Source organism: Belonocnema kinseyi, chromosome 9 (genome assembly GCF_010883055.1).
Source record: "Belonocnema kinseyi isolate 2016_QV_RU_SX_M_011 chromosome 9, B_treatae_v1, whole genome shotgun sequence".
NCBI lineage: Eukaryota > Metazoa > Arthropoda > Insecta > Hymenoptera > Cynipidae > Belonocnema > Belonocnema kinseyi.
In genome coordinates this window covers 109,826,963-109,839,567 of record NC_046665.1, presented here as the reverse complement: position 1 = coordinate 109,839,567, position 12,605 = coordinate 109,826,963, and the positions used below count along the sequence as shown (strand labels likewise).

The 12,605-nt window shown below is 26.4% G+C and overlaps 1 protein-coding gene across 2 annotated transcripts in view; it reads left to right on the top strand.

Annotated features, from left to right (window-relative positions):
* Positions 1–666: 666 nt before the first annotated feature.
* Positions 667–12,605, top strand: part of LOC117179517 (spectrin alpha chain) — a 53,154-nt gene continuing 41,215 nt past the window's right edge. For both annotated transcript variants that reach the window (XM_033371396.1, XM_033371397.1), the window contains exons 1-3: positions 667–1,090; positions 5,393–5,624; positions 11,580–12,479. In XM_033371396.1, the coding sequence (XP_033227287.1) occupies positions 941–1,090; positions 5,393–5,624; positions 11,580–12,479 (1,282 nt within the window). In that variant the 5' untranslated portion in view covers positions 667–940. The remainder of the gene's footprint in view (positions 1,091–5,392; positions 5,625–11,579; positions 12,480–12,605) is intronic.

The window sequence follows — 12,605 nt, the reverse complement described above, 5'->3', positions numbered from 1 at the left end:
AGTTTAGTCATACCTAAATATAGATTATAGAGCACAAATACCGTAGCATTTATTAACGGAATTTCACAATTGATTGGCTAAAAATACATATTAATAACCAACTAAATTAAAGCTCCATGAGAAATTCCATCACCAGTAGCGTATTACCGATTTTATTTTCCCCTTCTCTAGTAATTTTCTGTGAATATATTTGTCTATTAAAACATTCTAAACTTTTCCAATAACAAGCTTCCTGTATCAGAATGTCAATAGATGATCTTTTTTCTCTAATTATGTAATTCTCCTCCAAAAACTTGTTGATAATATTTTTACATTTAAGTCCTCTTTTAGTATTTTTGTTGTTACCTTACTGTGAACGATTCTCTGTTCCTGCGCTTATTTGAAACCAAGGACACAATATTGTATAATAATTGTTCAAATTCACTTTAGTAAGAAACACTATCTCTTTAATTTAGTTGTGAATTTAAAAAAGACTTAAATAATACTGAAATATGCAACCTTAATTAAAAATTTCCCAATTTGGAAAAGTTTTTAGTAAACCAAGGAGTATTTAACATCAAATAAGCGCGCCATTTCTGGCCAATAAACACGGCTCTCTAGCACATGCGCACTCGACAAAAATGCTGTTACCGAAAAAAAATAGTACCGGTGCAGTCGTAAACGTCAGTTCATGAGTCCATCTTCATCCAGCGATACAATCATAAAATAAATAGTTATGTGCCTTTTTTTTGAGTTTCAATTGTTCTAAATCAGATGAAAAAAGCATCGAGGAATCGTGTAAATAGTGTTGATTGTTGTTTTTTGAACAAATAAAGAGGACAAGTGTGAAAAGAGTTATTGATTGTGAGGCATATCCCTCTTTGCCACACCCCTCGGCCATTTTGGTCATTGGAACTATTGGAGGATTCCAGGCCAAAAGTTGGAGATCCAATAATTCGGGATGGATCAAATCACCCCGAAGGAGGTGAAAATCCTCGAAAACCCGGAGGATATTCAAGAAAGAAGAGAACAAGTTCTTGGGCGTTATTCGAATTTTAAATCAGAAGCACGAACGAAACGAGACAGACTTGAGGACTCCCGTCGCTTTCAGGTGATTTCAGATTTAATGACCTTTAATTCTGTTGATTGATTTAATCATTTCATTAAGCCAAGTTGGCATTTAGGGTCATTTTCTTTTATTATTTCAAAGCTGTGTCATGATTTCGGTTATTTATATCTAGATTAAAGATTTTCATTTGTTTTATTATGGTTCGTAAATTTATTATTTAAAAAAATTAAATTATGAAAATAATTTTTGTTTGATGATGTAAATTGTAAACAATTCTTCTTGCAATTTATGTTTAAATATAACCTAAACCTGTAATGATCGGGCTTCATACTATGTGGTCCGAAAATTCCATTTTTCATTTAAATCGTCTCCAAATTTTATTCCACAAAGAATGCGTTTTCCCATGAAATTTAATACGTATTTCCCATAAAAAAGATGTTTTTGTACATTTTATTCAGAAGCGTCTATGTCAGGTGACTAGAGTTGAAACTCAACTTTTCTCTTCACAATCAGCTATAGAACACTAATGAATAATTCTTATTTTTAATATTACACCCCCATGAGTCTGTTTTATAGGGTCCAAAAAAACCCCATAAATGAAAATTGGGTTTTGCGAGTTTTTGCAATTATTCTGATTTTTTTGCGTATTTTGAAATATAAATTGTTTTTAACACATCAAATATTACTTTATATCGATAATTAGATGTTTAGTAAAATTAGTTAAACATTTTATTATTGTTTATAGCAATTTTCTCTTAAAATAGAGTTAGAAAGTCACGGTTTTTTCTCAATTTTTGCACTTGTTTTCAATTTTTCAGTTAGAGGGAAACGATAATCAAATGAATTGAAAAAAAAAGATTTTTTAAGCCATTTATTATTATTTGCAATAAATAATAAATCCGTTTTTTCTTAAAATTTTCCATTTTTTGTCAAATTTTCAGTTATAGTGTTGTCATAATTAATGTAAGTTAACAATAATAATTTGTCCAATTTAAAATTAGAGCCCGATAATAATTCATGAAATTTGCTAGAAATAATTGTTTGAACAAATTATTATTGTTTATAACTATCCTTTCCTATATTAGTGCTGAAATTATTATTGTTTATAACTATCCTTTCCTATATTAGTGCTGAATATTTATGGTTTTTTGTTTATTTTTATTTTTTACTTAATGAGTTAATTATTAATGCAATTTAACCATAATAATTGTTTAAACAATTTATTGTTTATAACGATCTCCTTTTAGAGTAATCCCAGAAAATTGCAGTTTTTTCTTAAATTTTCAGCTTCTCTTTGAATTTTTAGTTAGGCACAAATAATTATCATTAATTTAAACTATTTTTTTTTAATTGCATTGATAAATTTGGTTGAAAATTTTGTTATTTATTGACTGAAAAAAATCTCTTTTGCTCGAAAATGTAATTTTTTTGTTGAAATATCAACTCGCTTTAATAGGAAAATCATATTTATTGGGTTTAAAAAGGAACTTTTTTGTTGTTAAAAAATTATGTTTTCTCTTTGAAACTTCAACTTTCTTATGAAAAAAGCTATTTTTGGTTTGATAATTTATATTTTTTGGTAAAAAAAAAAGTTATATAATTGAAAATGTATTGCAAAGCTCTTTAAATTGTTGAAAGTTTGTACTTTTTGTTTGAATTCAACTGTTTTTTATTTTTAATTAATTTTTGTTGTTGTAATTTCTACTTTCTTGTTAAAAATACATCTTTTTTTGTTGGAAAATACAATTGCTTGATTGTAAGTGAAACTATTTTGTTAAAAATTTACCTGTCAAGTTGACAATTTAGTTTTTTGATTGAAAATTGGTTTGTTATGTTCAATTTTACAAGAAATTATTTTTTTTTCATGAAAATTCAACAATTTGGCTGCCATTTTTTTCCTTTCTTGATTGAAAATTGGTTGTTGTTTTAAAAACGTCTTTTTGGGCATAAAATTCATCTCTTAGCATTAAAATGTAATTATATTGTTAAAACTCATCTAATTTTGTAGAAATTTAATATTTTTTGATAAATAATGCAACTTTTTGACTACAAATTAATCTGTTTTAGTTGAATTAAGGGCATGTGACACAGCTAAATACCTATATTACCGACCTCACTTTTTCAGTTCACTGAGTGTTTTTTTGAAACTAAAAACTTTTTTTGTAAATAATATATCCACCTGAAACTTTGGAAAATGTATTAGAGTACAATAAAGTACGTTTCGGTACTGCATTTTGGTAGAAACTTTACTGAAAATTATCTAATCTTTTTTCTAAACCTCGACATTTTTTTAACGTTCCAACTTTTTTTATACATAAAATATCGGTCTCAAAATTTGAGAAATGCAAGATCTAAAAGAAAACTACGTTTAAGTACAAAGCTTAATAATAAAAGATGTAAGAAAATATATTTCAACAATCAATTCCAACGGCATCAGCCGGTAACGTTGCACACGAAAATGCGAATCCTCTAGAGCCTCGTCTAGTGGCCGCCAGGGTTCGTATTTTCGTGTACAACGTTATCGGCTGATTCCGATGGTATTGATTGTTGAAATATTTTTTTTTACATCTTTTATTATTAAGATTTGTACTTAAACGTAGTTTTCTTTCGGCTCTTGCATTTCTCAAAGTTTGAGATCGATATTTTATGTATAAAAAAAGTTGGAACGTTCAAAAAATGTCGAGGTTCAGAAAAAAGATAAAATAATTTTCAGTGAAGTTCCTACCAAAATGCAGTACCTAAACGTACTTTATTGTACTCTAATACATTTTCTAAAGTTTCAGCTCGATATTTTATTTACAAAAAAAGTTCTTAGGTTCAAAAAAACATTCAGTGAATTGAAAAAGTGAGGTCGGTAATATAGGTATTTAGCTGTGTCACATGCCCTTAAGCTATTTTTTTATTTAAAATTAAAATTCTTTTGTTGTATTCATTTTTTATGGAAACAACTCTTTTCGAGAAAAGTCGGAAAAAGGGTGAAAAAAGTCGAAGTTTTTTAGTTTTTATATTATTCAATATCAGTGGAAATTTTTTTAATTTTACTGATTAGTAGACTCTTTGAAAAATATCACCATTTTTGATCCCTAAAAACTCCGTCTGGGTTGTTTTATTATTCCAAATTTCATAAAAATTAATTTCAAGAAAATAAAATATTTAAATAATCTCTATAAACATGAAAAAAGGTAAATTTATATTTAAGCTCCATAAGAAAAAAAATCGTCCAAATAATGGACAAAAGTTCGACAAAAAATAAACTAGTAAAATTCTCAGTTAAAAAATTAATTTTCAATAACAAAAGTTGAATTAAAGCAAAAGATACAATTTTTTAAACAAATGAGTTAAATCCTTAACCAATGAGACTTATTTTTAAACCAAAAAGAGGCATTTTAAAAAAACAGTTGAGTTGTTAACCAAGAAAGATTTTTCAGGTAACAAAGAAAAAAATGTTATCAAATAAAATATTGAGTTTTCAAGTGAAAAAAAATTGAATTCCCAATAACAAAAAAAGATCAATTTTCTAACGATAATGAAATATAATGCATGATACGTAAAAAAATAATTTTGCAACAAAAAAATTAACTAGTTTGCAAGAAAATAGTTAAATTTTAGAGCAAAGAAATGAATTTTTAACTAAAATTATGAACCTTCAACCAAAAAATTGTAAATCAATATTTCAAATAAATCAAAGAAGATTATATCATTATCAAAAAGATAAATTTACGACAAAACTGAAATAGTTTTATTTTCAGTAAAAAATAATTAATTTTCAATTTAAAAAAATATTTTTTTAAAGAAAAAGATTAAGTTTTAAAAAAATACATGAATTATTAAACGAAGAAATTAATTTTCAATGAAAAGATGAATTAATCACCAAAAAGATTAATATTCTACTAGATAAAAAAAGTTTCAACAAAATACAGAAATTTGCAAATTTTGAACCAAAAAAGGGTTTGATATGACTTTCTTTTCCATAATTTCGAATAAGTTGTTATTTATTCATTCGTGTAAATTTAACAACGTTATTTAGCAATTCTTCTGTTTTTTAATAATAATAATAATAATATCCTTGATTCATAATTAAATCAGTATATTTGAAAAGATGATTTTTGTTGGAATTTTTGAAAAAAATGCTGGAAGATTAATTTACTTGAAAATTTGTTTGTAAACCTAGCTTCAAAATAAATTTGCTTTAAAAATATTCCAGTTTGTTTAAAACCAAAAATGTAAATCATGTGCGACATATGAGTATATTTTCTAAAAATAAAATTGTTGTTTATTATTAAATAATCCTTATAATTTATAAAAGTATTTGATTATGCAAAGTTAAGAAAATGCCTTTTCCAGTATTTTAAGCGAGATGCGGACGAACTCGAAGGATGGATTTACGAAAAACTGCAAGCAGCCTCTGACGAGAGTTACAAAGATCCAACCAATCTGCAGGCAAAAATTCAAAAGCACCAAGCTTTTGAGGCAGAAGTTGCGGCACATTCCAACGCCATTGTGCAGCTCGATAATACCGGTTCCGAGATGATTGCTCAGCACCATTTCTCCAGCGATGTCATCCGAAAAAGACTGGGTATGATCAAAATTCAAAATCCTTTAATAAATGTCATTCATTTTCCATTCAATTAGGAAAAAATCCAATTAATAAAACGTCCATGGCGTTTTTTTCGATTAATATGTAAATAATATATTTAATAAAAATAATAATCAATGGCACAAAGGTGCTTTTCACTCTTAAAGGGCATACTGGGTGTATAATACCCAGCGAATTATTTGTGCTTTAAAAAAAACTTAACAAATTTGGATTTTTATCATTTTTATGCGCAGTTTAAGATCAATAAAATCGTTTAATCACGTAAAGTACGGTCAATCAAATACTTAAAAAGTTATGAATTTTAGAGTGAAAGAAGTCATTTTTTAATTTTTTTCTAACTATTTTAAATTTCAAAAACTGTTATGATACCTTTTTCTCCTTAAACTAGATAGATTAAACATCATTAATTGATTTTCTTGTAAAAAACTATCCAATACCGTCGACACAGCACACGTTTGAATACGCATGGGTGTTTAACACCCAGTATGCTCTTTATGTAATTTTACGGAAGTGTGTCCTTTAAGGGTTAATTTTAAAAGATTTCATTGGTTTCAATTAAAAAGATTTCAATTAAAAAAGATTAATTTTCAACAATATAATTAAACTTTTAAACAACGAGATAACTTTTCAACTTAAAATATAAATCTTTAACAAAAAAAAGTGATTTATTGACAAAGCGATACAACCAAATGTTTTAAACAAATTGGTTGAATTATCAAGTAAAGAAGAACGATTTTTAACCAAAATGATGCATTTTCATACAAAAAATGAAATTTCTTCTATAACAGATCATGTTTTAAATCAAAAAGATGAATTTTCTGTTGAAAAAGATTTTAGTCGAGTTTTAACGATGAAACTATGATTCTTTTTAACAAGAAATTATTTTCTACAAACAAAATTTGAATTTTCAATCCAAAAAGACGAATTTTTAACCAAAAATAATGACTTTTTAACAAAATTATTGAATTCTCTAGCAAATTGTTGCATTTTTATCAAAAAATATGAAAATTATCTTAAAGGAAAAGAATTTCTTGGTACAAAAAAAAAGTTGAGTTTGCATCCAAAAAAGATTCCAGTTAACTCAGTAACATCAAAAATTGAATTTTTGTAACAAAGAAATAAGACTGCGAAAAAACATTAATTTTCAATCCAAAAAGATGAATATTTTCAACCAAAAATGTTGAATTTTTAAACAAATAGTTCAATTTTCTACCAAATAGTTGCATTTCATCAAGAAAATATTTCAGTTCATTATTTAACAGCAAAATATAAATTTTAAACAAAAAGTAAATTTTCTACGAAATAGCTAGGTTTTTTAAAGAAAATAGTGTAATAGCTTAATTTCTAATCAAACAGTTGAATTTTTATTAATAAAAGATTTAATTTCTGCTAAAGCAAGTAAACTTTAAAATAAAAAAGACAAAACTTAAAAAAAAAAAGAGTTGAATTTTCAACCGAAAAGTTAAGGAAAAGATGCAATTTTCTATTAATGAAAATAAGTTCTGAGATTTTTATAAATTCTCAGAGAATTTATTTCTCGGTAATATTCTTATTCTCGCTATAGTTCTCAAAATAATATAACCGGTTCAGAAGTCTATCAATCGGGAAATGACCGGGAATTTTTTGAGATCGGGAAAAACCGGGAAATGACAGTGAATTTATTTCTTGACCGGAAATTTTACAAATTTTAAGAAGAAAAATTTGTCCAAATTCGATTTCAACAGTTTTTTAAAGTAATTAGTTGAATTGATATTTTATTAAATTATGATATCATTCAGTTTATAATGCGTAATTCGAACATCATTTACCTGAAAACTTCTCTATTTAATTTAATTTAACCATTTAATTAGACAAATTTAGATTAAGAAAAAGGACAATTATTTAATATTTAACAATATTTGGATTATAATTTAAAACGATTAAATTGAAGGGAAATATTCAAAAGTAAACAGTTTAAAACTTCATTGTTTGACATAGAAGGCTTTGAATTGTTAAAATTTCGAAAAGCTCTTAACATTTTAACGTTACAATTCTTATTGTTCTACTTAATAAAATGTTTAATTTGTAAGCGAAATTGTTGAATTTTGATGTATAAATAATAATTGAGCACGTAGTATTTTTAGAAAAATTTGAGTAATTTTAAGGGATATTTATAAGTTTTGAAAAGATTCAAAATTAATTAACAACTTAAAATGAAATCAAGTAATTTAAACGAAATTTTTGAAGAAAAAAATTTCAGAACTTCGAAACATATTAAAAATTTTTTTTTTATTTTAAAATATCTTAAAAAGCCTCTAAATTTTTTGTAAACTGCAAAAATCTACATTTTGTTTAAAATTAGGATGAAATTTCGTTATTTATAACCAAATTTTTATTTAGAAATCCAAATTTTAAGGAGATTTTTTTAAATTCGCAGGATTTTCTAAAATTTGTAGGACAAATTCAATTAATTTTTAAAGTTATTGAGAAGGTTTGAAAAAATTTCTAAAATAAAGCTAAATTTGAAAAAAAATTTTAATTACTTCTAGACTTTTCAAGATTTTGAAATACAATTTTAAAGTTTTGCAAAGATGCTTAAACTATTTAAAATAAAAATAATTTAAATTATAATTTAAGAACTTTAAAAAAATATATATATAAATTTTAAAATATTTATTGGTCTAAAATAACTGAATAATGTAACTGCAAATTCAAATATTTTGTTAAAAAAGTCAACTGATTAATTGCAAATAAACTTTTTTGTTGTTATTTTATGTTCTCGTTTTCAAAATTAAATTGTTTTATAGATAATTAGGCTTTTTGGCTTGAAAATTCAACAAAATGTTTTTTGTTTTTAATTAAAATTTTGTTGTGGAAATACTAATCATAACATTTTTTGCTAAACATTAATATTTTTTGTTGAAAATTCAACAATTTGGTTAACATTATTTTTCATTCTTGACTGAAAAATTTTTCTTGGTAGGAAATTAATTTTTTGGTAGAAACTTCATGTTCTTTTGAGTTATTTGTTAAAAATGCAACTTCTTAGTTGAAGATTTATCTATTTTGGTTGAGGATTCTACTATTTTATTGAAAATTAAAAAATTGAAAATTAATTATTCTTGATAGAAATTCATCTACTTAATTTTTTGGTTAAAAATTGAAATTTTATGGTTTAAAAATGCAGACTATTTATCTTTTTCCCATGAAAATTTAACCATTTGTTAACGGATTTAACTAAGAGGTAAAAATTCAATGTACTTGTAAAAAAAAATAGTTTTTTTTTTGTTTTTTAATTGAAAATTAGTTCTCAGTGGAAATGTAATTACTCCATTTTTCAGGGTGGCCGTTTTAATCGAAGAAAAAAAATTCCGAGTTTGTTTGTCTTATTTAACATTTTTTTATCACCTATTTGCCACCTATTTTAGAAAAAAATGTCACTTTTTTTGACAATAGGTACTGTAATTACTGAAAATAAAAATAGTGTTTTAGTCTAAATTATCTAATTTTTAACCAATTTAATTTTAAAAAATTTGATTAAGAAAAAGGATATTTATTTAATATTAAACAATATTTGACTTATAATTTAAGACGACTAAATTGAAGCCAAATATTTAAAAGTAAATAATTTAAAACTAAATTCTTTGATATGGAAAGCTTTGAATTGTTAAAATTTCTACAAGCTTTTAACATTTTAACGTTGCAATTTTTATTGTTCTATTTAACAAAATCTTTAATTTGTAAGCGAAATTGTTGAATTTTGGTGTATAAATAATAATTGAACACGTATTATTTGTAGAAAAATTCGAGTCATTTTAAGAGATATTTAGAAAACTTAAAATGATATCAAGTATTTTAAACGAAGTTTTTGAACACAAATTTCAGAAGTTCTAAACATTTTTTAAACTGAATAAAATTTTTCCTACAATTTTGAGAAAATCTTTAAAAAAATTTTAAAATCCTTGAATTCTTCTTGCGTCGTTTTAATAATATTGGAAATCTCTTAAAATTTTTAAAAATAATTTTACAATATGAAGAATCATTTTCAATTTTTTTAGGAATTTTAAGAAAATGTTTTTATTCGTTTGGTGCCTTTCACAATTCATAAAAAAAAATCAAAATTTTTTGTAAGCTGTAAAAATCTACATTTAGTTTGAAATTAATTTGTCAATATTTGCACCGAAATTTCGTTACAAATAAACAAATTTTTTCAATCAACACACGTCGTTAAAATGATTTGAAACTATTTAAATTGAAAATAATTTAAATTCTAATGAAAATTCAACAATTTGGTCCTTGGTTAAAAGTTGAACTAATGTTTTAAAAACGCTTTTTAGTTTTGATATTTTTCAATATGAATGGACATTTTTTAAGTTTACTGATTAGTAGGCTCTTTGAAAAATATCACCATTTTTTATCCTTAAAAACCCCGTCTGGGTTGTTTTATTATTCCAAATTTCACAAAAATTAATTTCAAGAAAATAAAATATTTAAATAATCTCTGTAAACACGAAAAAATATAAGTTTATATTTAAGCTCCGTAAGAAAAAAAAAATCGTCCAAATAATGGACAAAAGTTCGACAAAAAATAAACTAGTAAAATTCTCAGTTAAAAAATTAATTTTCAAAAAAAAAAGTTGAATTAAAGCAAAAGATACAATTTTTTAAACAAATGAGTTAAATCCTTAACAATGAGACTAATTTTTAAACCAAGAAGAGGCATCTTTAACAAACAGTTGATTTTTCAACCAAGAAAGATTTTTCAGTTAACAAAGAAAAAAAATTTTATAAAAAATATTGAGTTTTCGAGTGAAAGAAGCGAATTTGTGAAAGAAAAGTTGAATTCACAATAACAAAAAAAGGTCAATTTTCTAACGATAATGAAATATAATGCATGTTACGTAAAAAAATAATTTTGCAACAAAAAAATTAACTAATTTGTAACAAAATAGTTAAATTTTAGAGCAAAGAAATTAATTTTTAACTAAAATTATTAACCTTCAACCAAAAAATTGTAAATCAATATTTCAAATAAACTGAAGAAGATTAATTTTCAGTAAAAAAATCATTAATTTTCAATTAAAAAAAAGAAAATTTTTTTAAAGAATTTTTTTGAATAAAATTTTTCCTACAATTTTGCGAAAATCTTTGAAAATTTTTTAAAATCCTTAAATTCTTCTCGGGTGGTTTTAATAATATTGAAAAGCTCTTAACATTTTTTAAAATATTCTGTAAAATAATTTTACAAAATGAAGAATCATTTACAATTTTTTCTAGGAATTTTAAGAAAATATTTTTATTTTTTGTAGGCTGCAAAAATCTACATTTTGTTTTAAATTAATTTGTCAATATTTGCACCGAACTTTCGTTACAAATAAACAAATTTTTTCGGCCAACACACTTCATTAAAATGATTTGAAACTATTTAAATTTAAAATAATTTAAATTCTAATTTAAGAACCTTTAAGTTGAATAAATGTAAATTTAAAAATATTTATTGGCCTAAAATAACTGAATAATATAATTTTGACCATTTTTAAAGTTCATTGATTTATTCTTTAATTTAGAGTACTGAAAAGGTTAACCTGGATTTATATTTTTGGAACTTAATCGAAATCTTTGAACTCTATAATTTATGAATGTTAAAAATTCTGAATTTTGTCGTCTAAACTCATTAAACTTGAAATTATTCAGATGAAAAGTTTTAGTAGTTTATACGTGTATATTATTGAACAATTCAACAGACAATAGCATTTATCACGGCTATAAAAAATATACTAATCGACCCAGCGTGATGCTATGTAGCCTGAAGTGTAGTTGTACTCTTCAACTATTGAAAAAGGATGTTATAAACCCGCTTTTATTGAATTTAGAGATTTAAATGTAAGAAAATATAGGTCTCGGGTAGTTTCTAATAATGTTAAATTATCTTCTCTTTTTTTTTTTTGTCTACAGAGGAACTGCATCGCCTATGGGAACTGTTGCTTTCTCGTCTGGCCGATAAGGGCCTCAAACTCCAGCAAGCTCTCGTCCTCGTCCAATTTATTCGTCACTGCGACGAAGTCATGTTCTGGATCAACGACAAAGAGGCTTTCGTGACAACCGACGAGTTTGGCCACGACCTCGAGCACGTGGAAGTCCTCCAGCGGAAATTCGACGAGTTCCAGAAGGACATGGCCAGTCAGGAGTACCGTGTCACAGAAGTGAACGAGCTGGCGGACAAACTCTTGCTTGACGGACATCCTGAGCGCGACACCATTCTCCGTCGGAAGGAGGACTTGAACGAGTCCTGGCAGAGACTGAAGCAACTCGCGATTCTACGTCAGGAGAAGCTCTTCGGTGCTCACGAAATTCAGCGATTCAATCGGGACGCTGATGAGACAATGGCTTGGATCGCCGAGAAAGATGTTGTTCTTTCGTCGGACGATTTTGGCCGCGATCTCGCGAGCGTGCAGACCCTGCAACGAAAGCATGAGGGCATTGAGCGCGACCTGGCGGCTCTGGACGATAAAGTGGCAACATTGAGCGCGGAGGCTGACAGACTGGCGGGAATTCATCAGGCCGATCATTCCCAGCAAATCCAGGCGAAGCGGATTGAGATTCTCCAGTCCTGGGAGAGTCTCACGGGCAAGGCGAAGGAGCGACGATTGAAGTTGGATGAGTCCTACTATCTGCATCGGTTTTTGGCCGATTATAGAGATTTGGTCTCGTGGATGAACGACATGAGGGCGATTATTTCCGCGGACGAGTTGGCCAAGGATGTGGCGGGCGCCGAGGCGCTTTTGGAGAGGCATCAGGAGCACAAGGGCGAGATTGACGCTAGAGCTGATAGTTTTGATTCTACGACCTTGGCAGGTGAGAATACCATTTTACAGGGTGAAATTATTAATTTTCTACTAAATAAAGAAGAATTTTCAACAAAATAAATAAATTTTTAACCAAATAGTTGAATTTTCAACACAAAACATTAATTTTCTACTA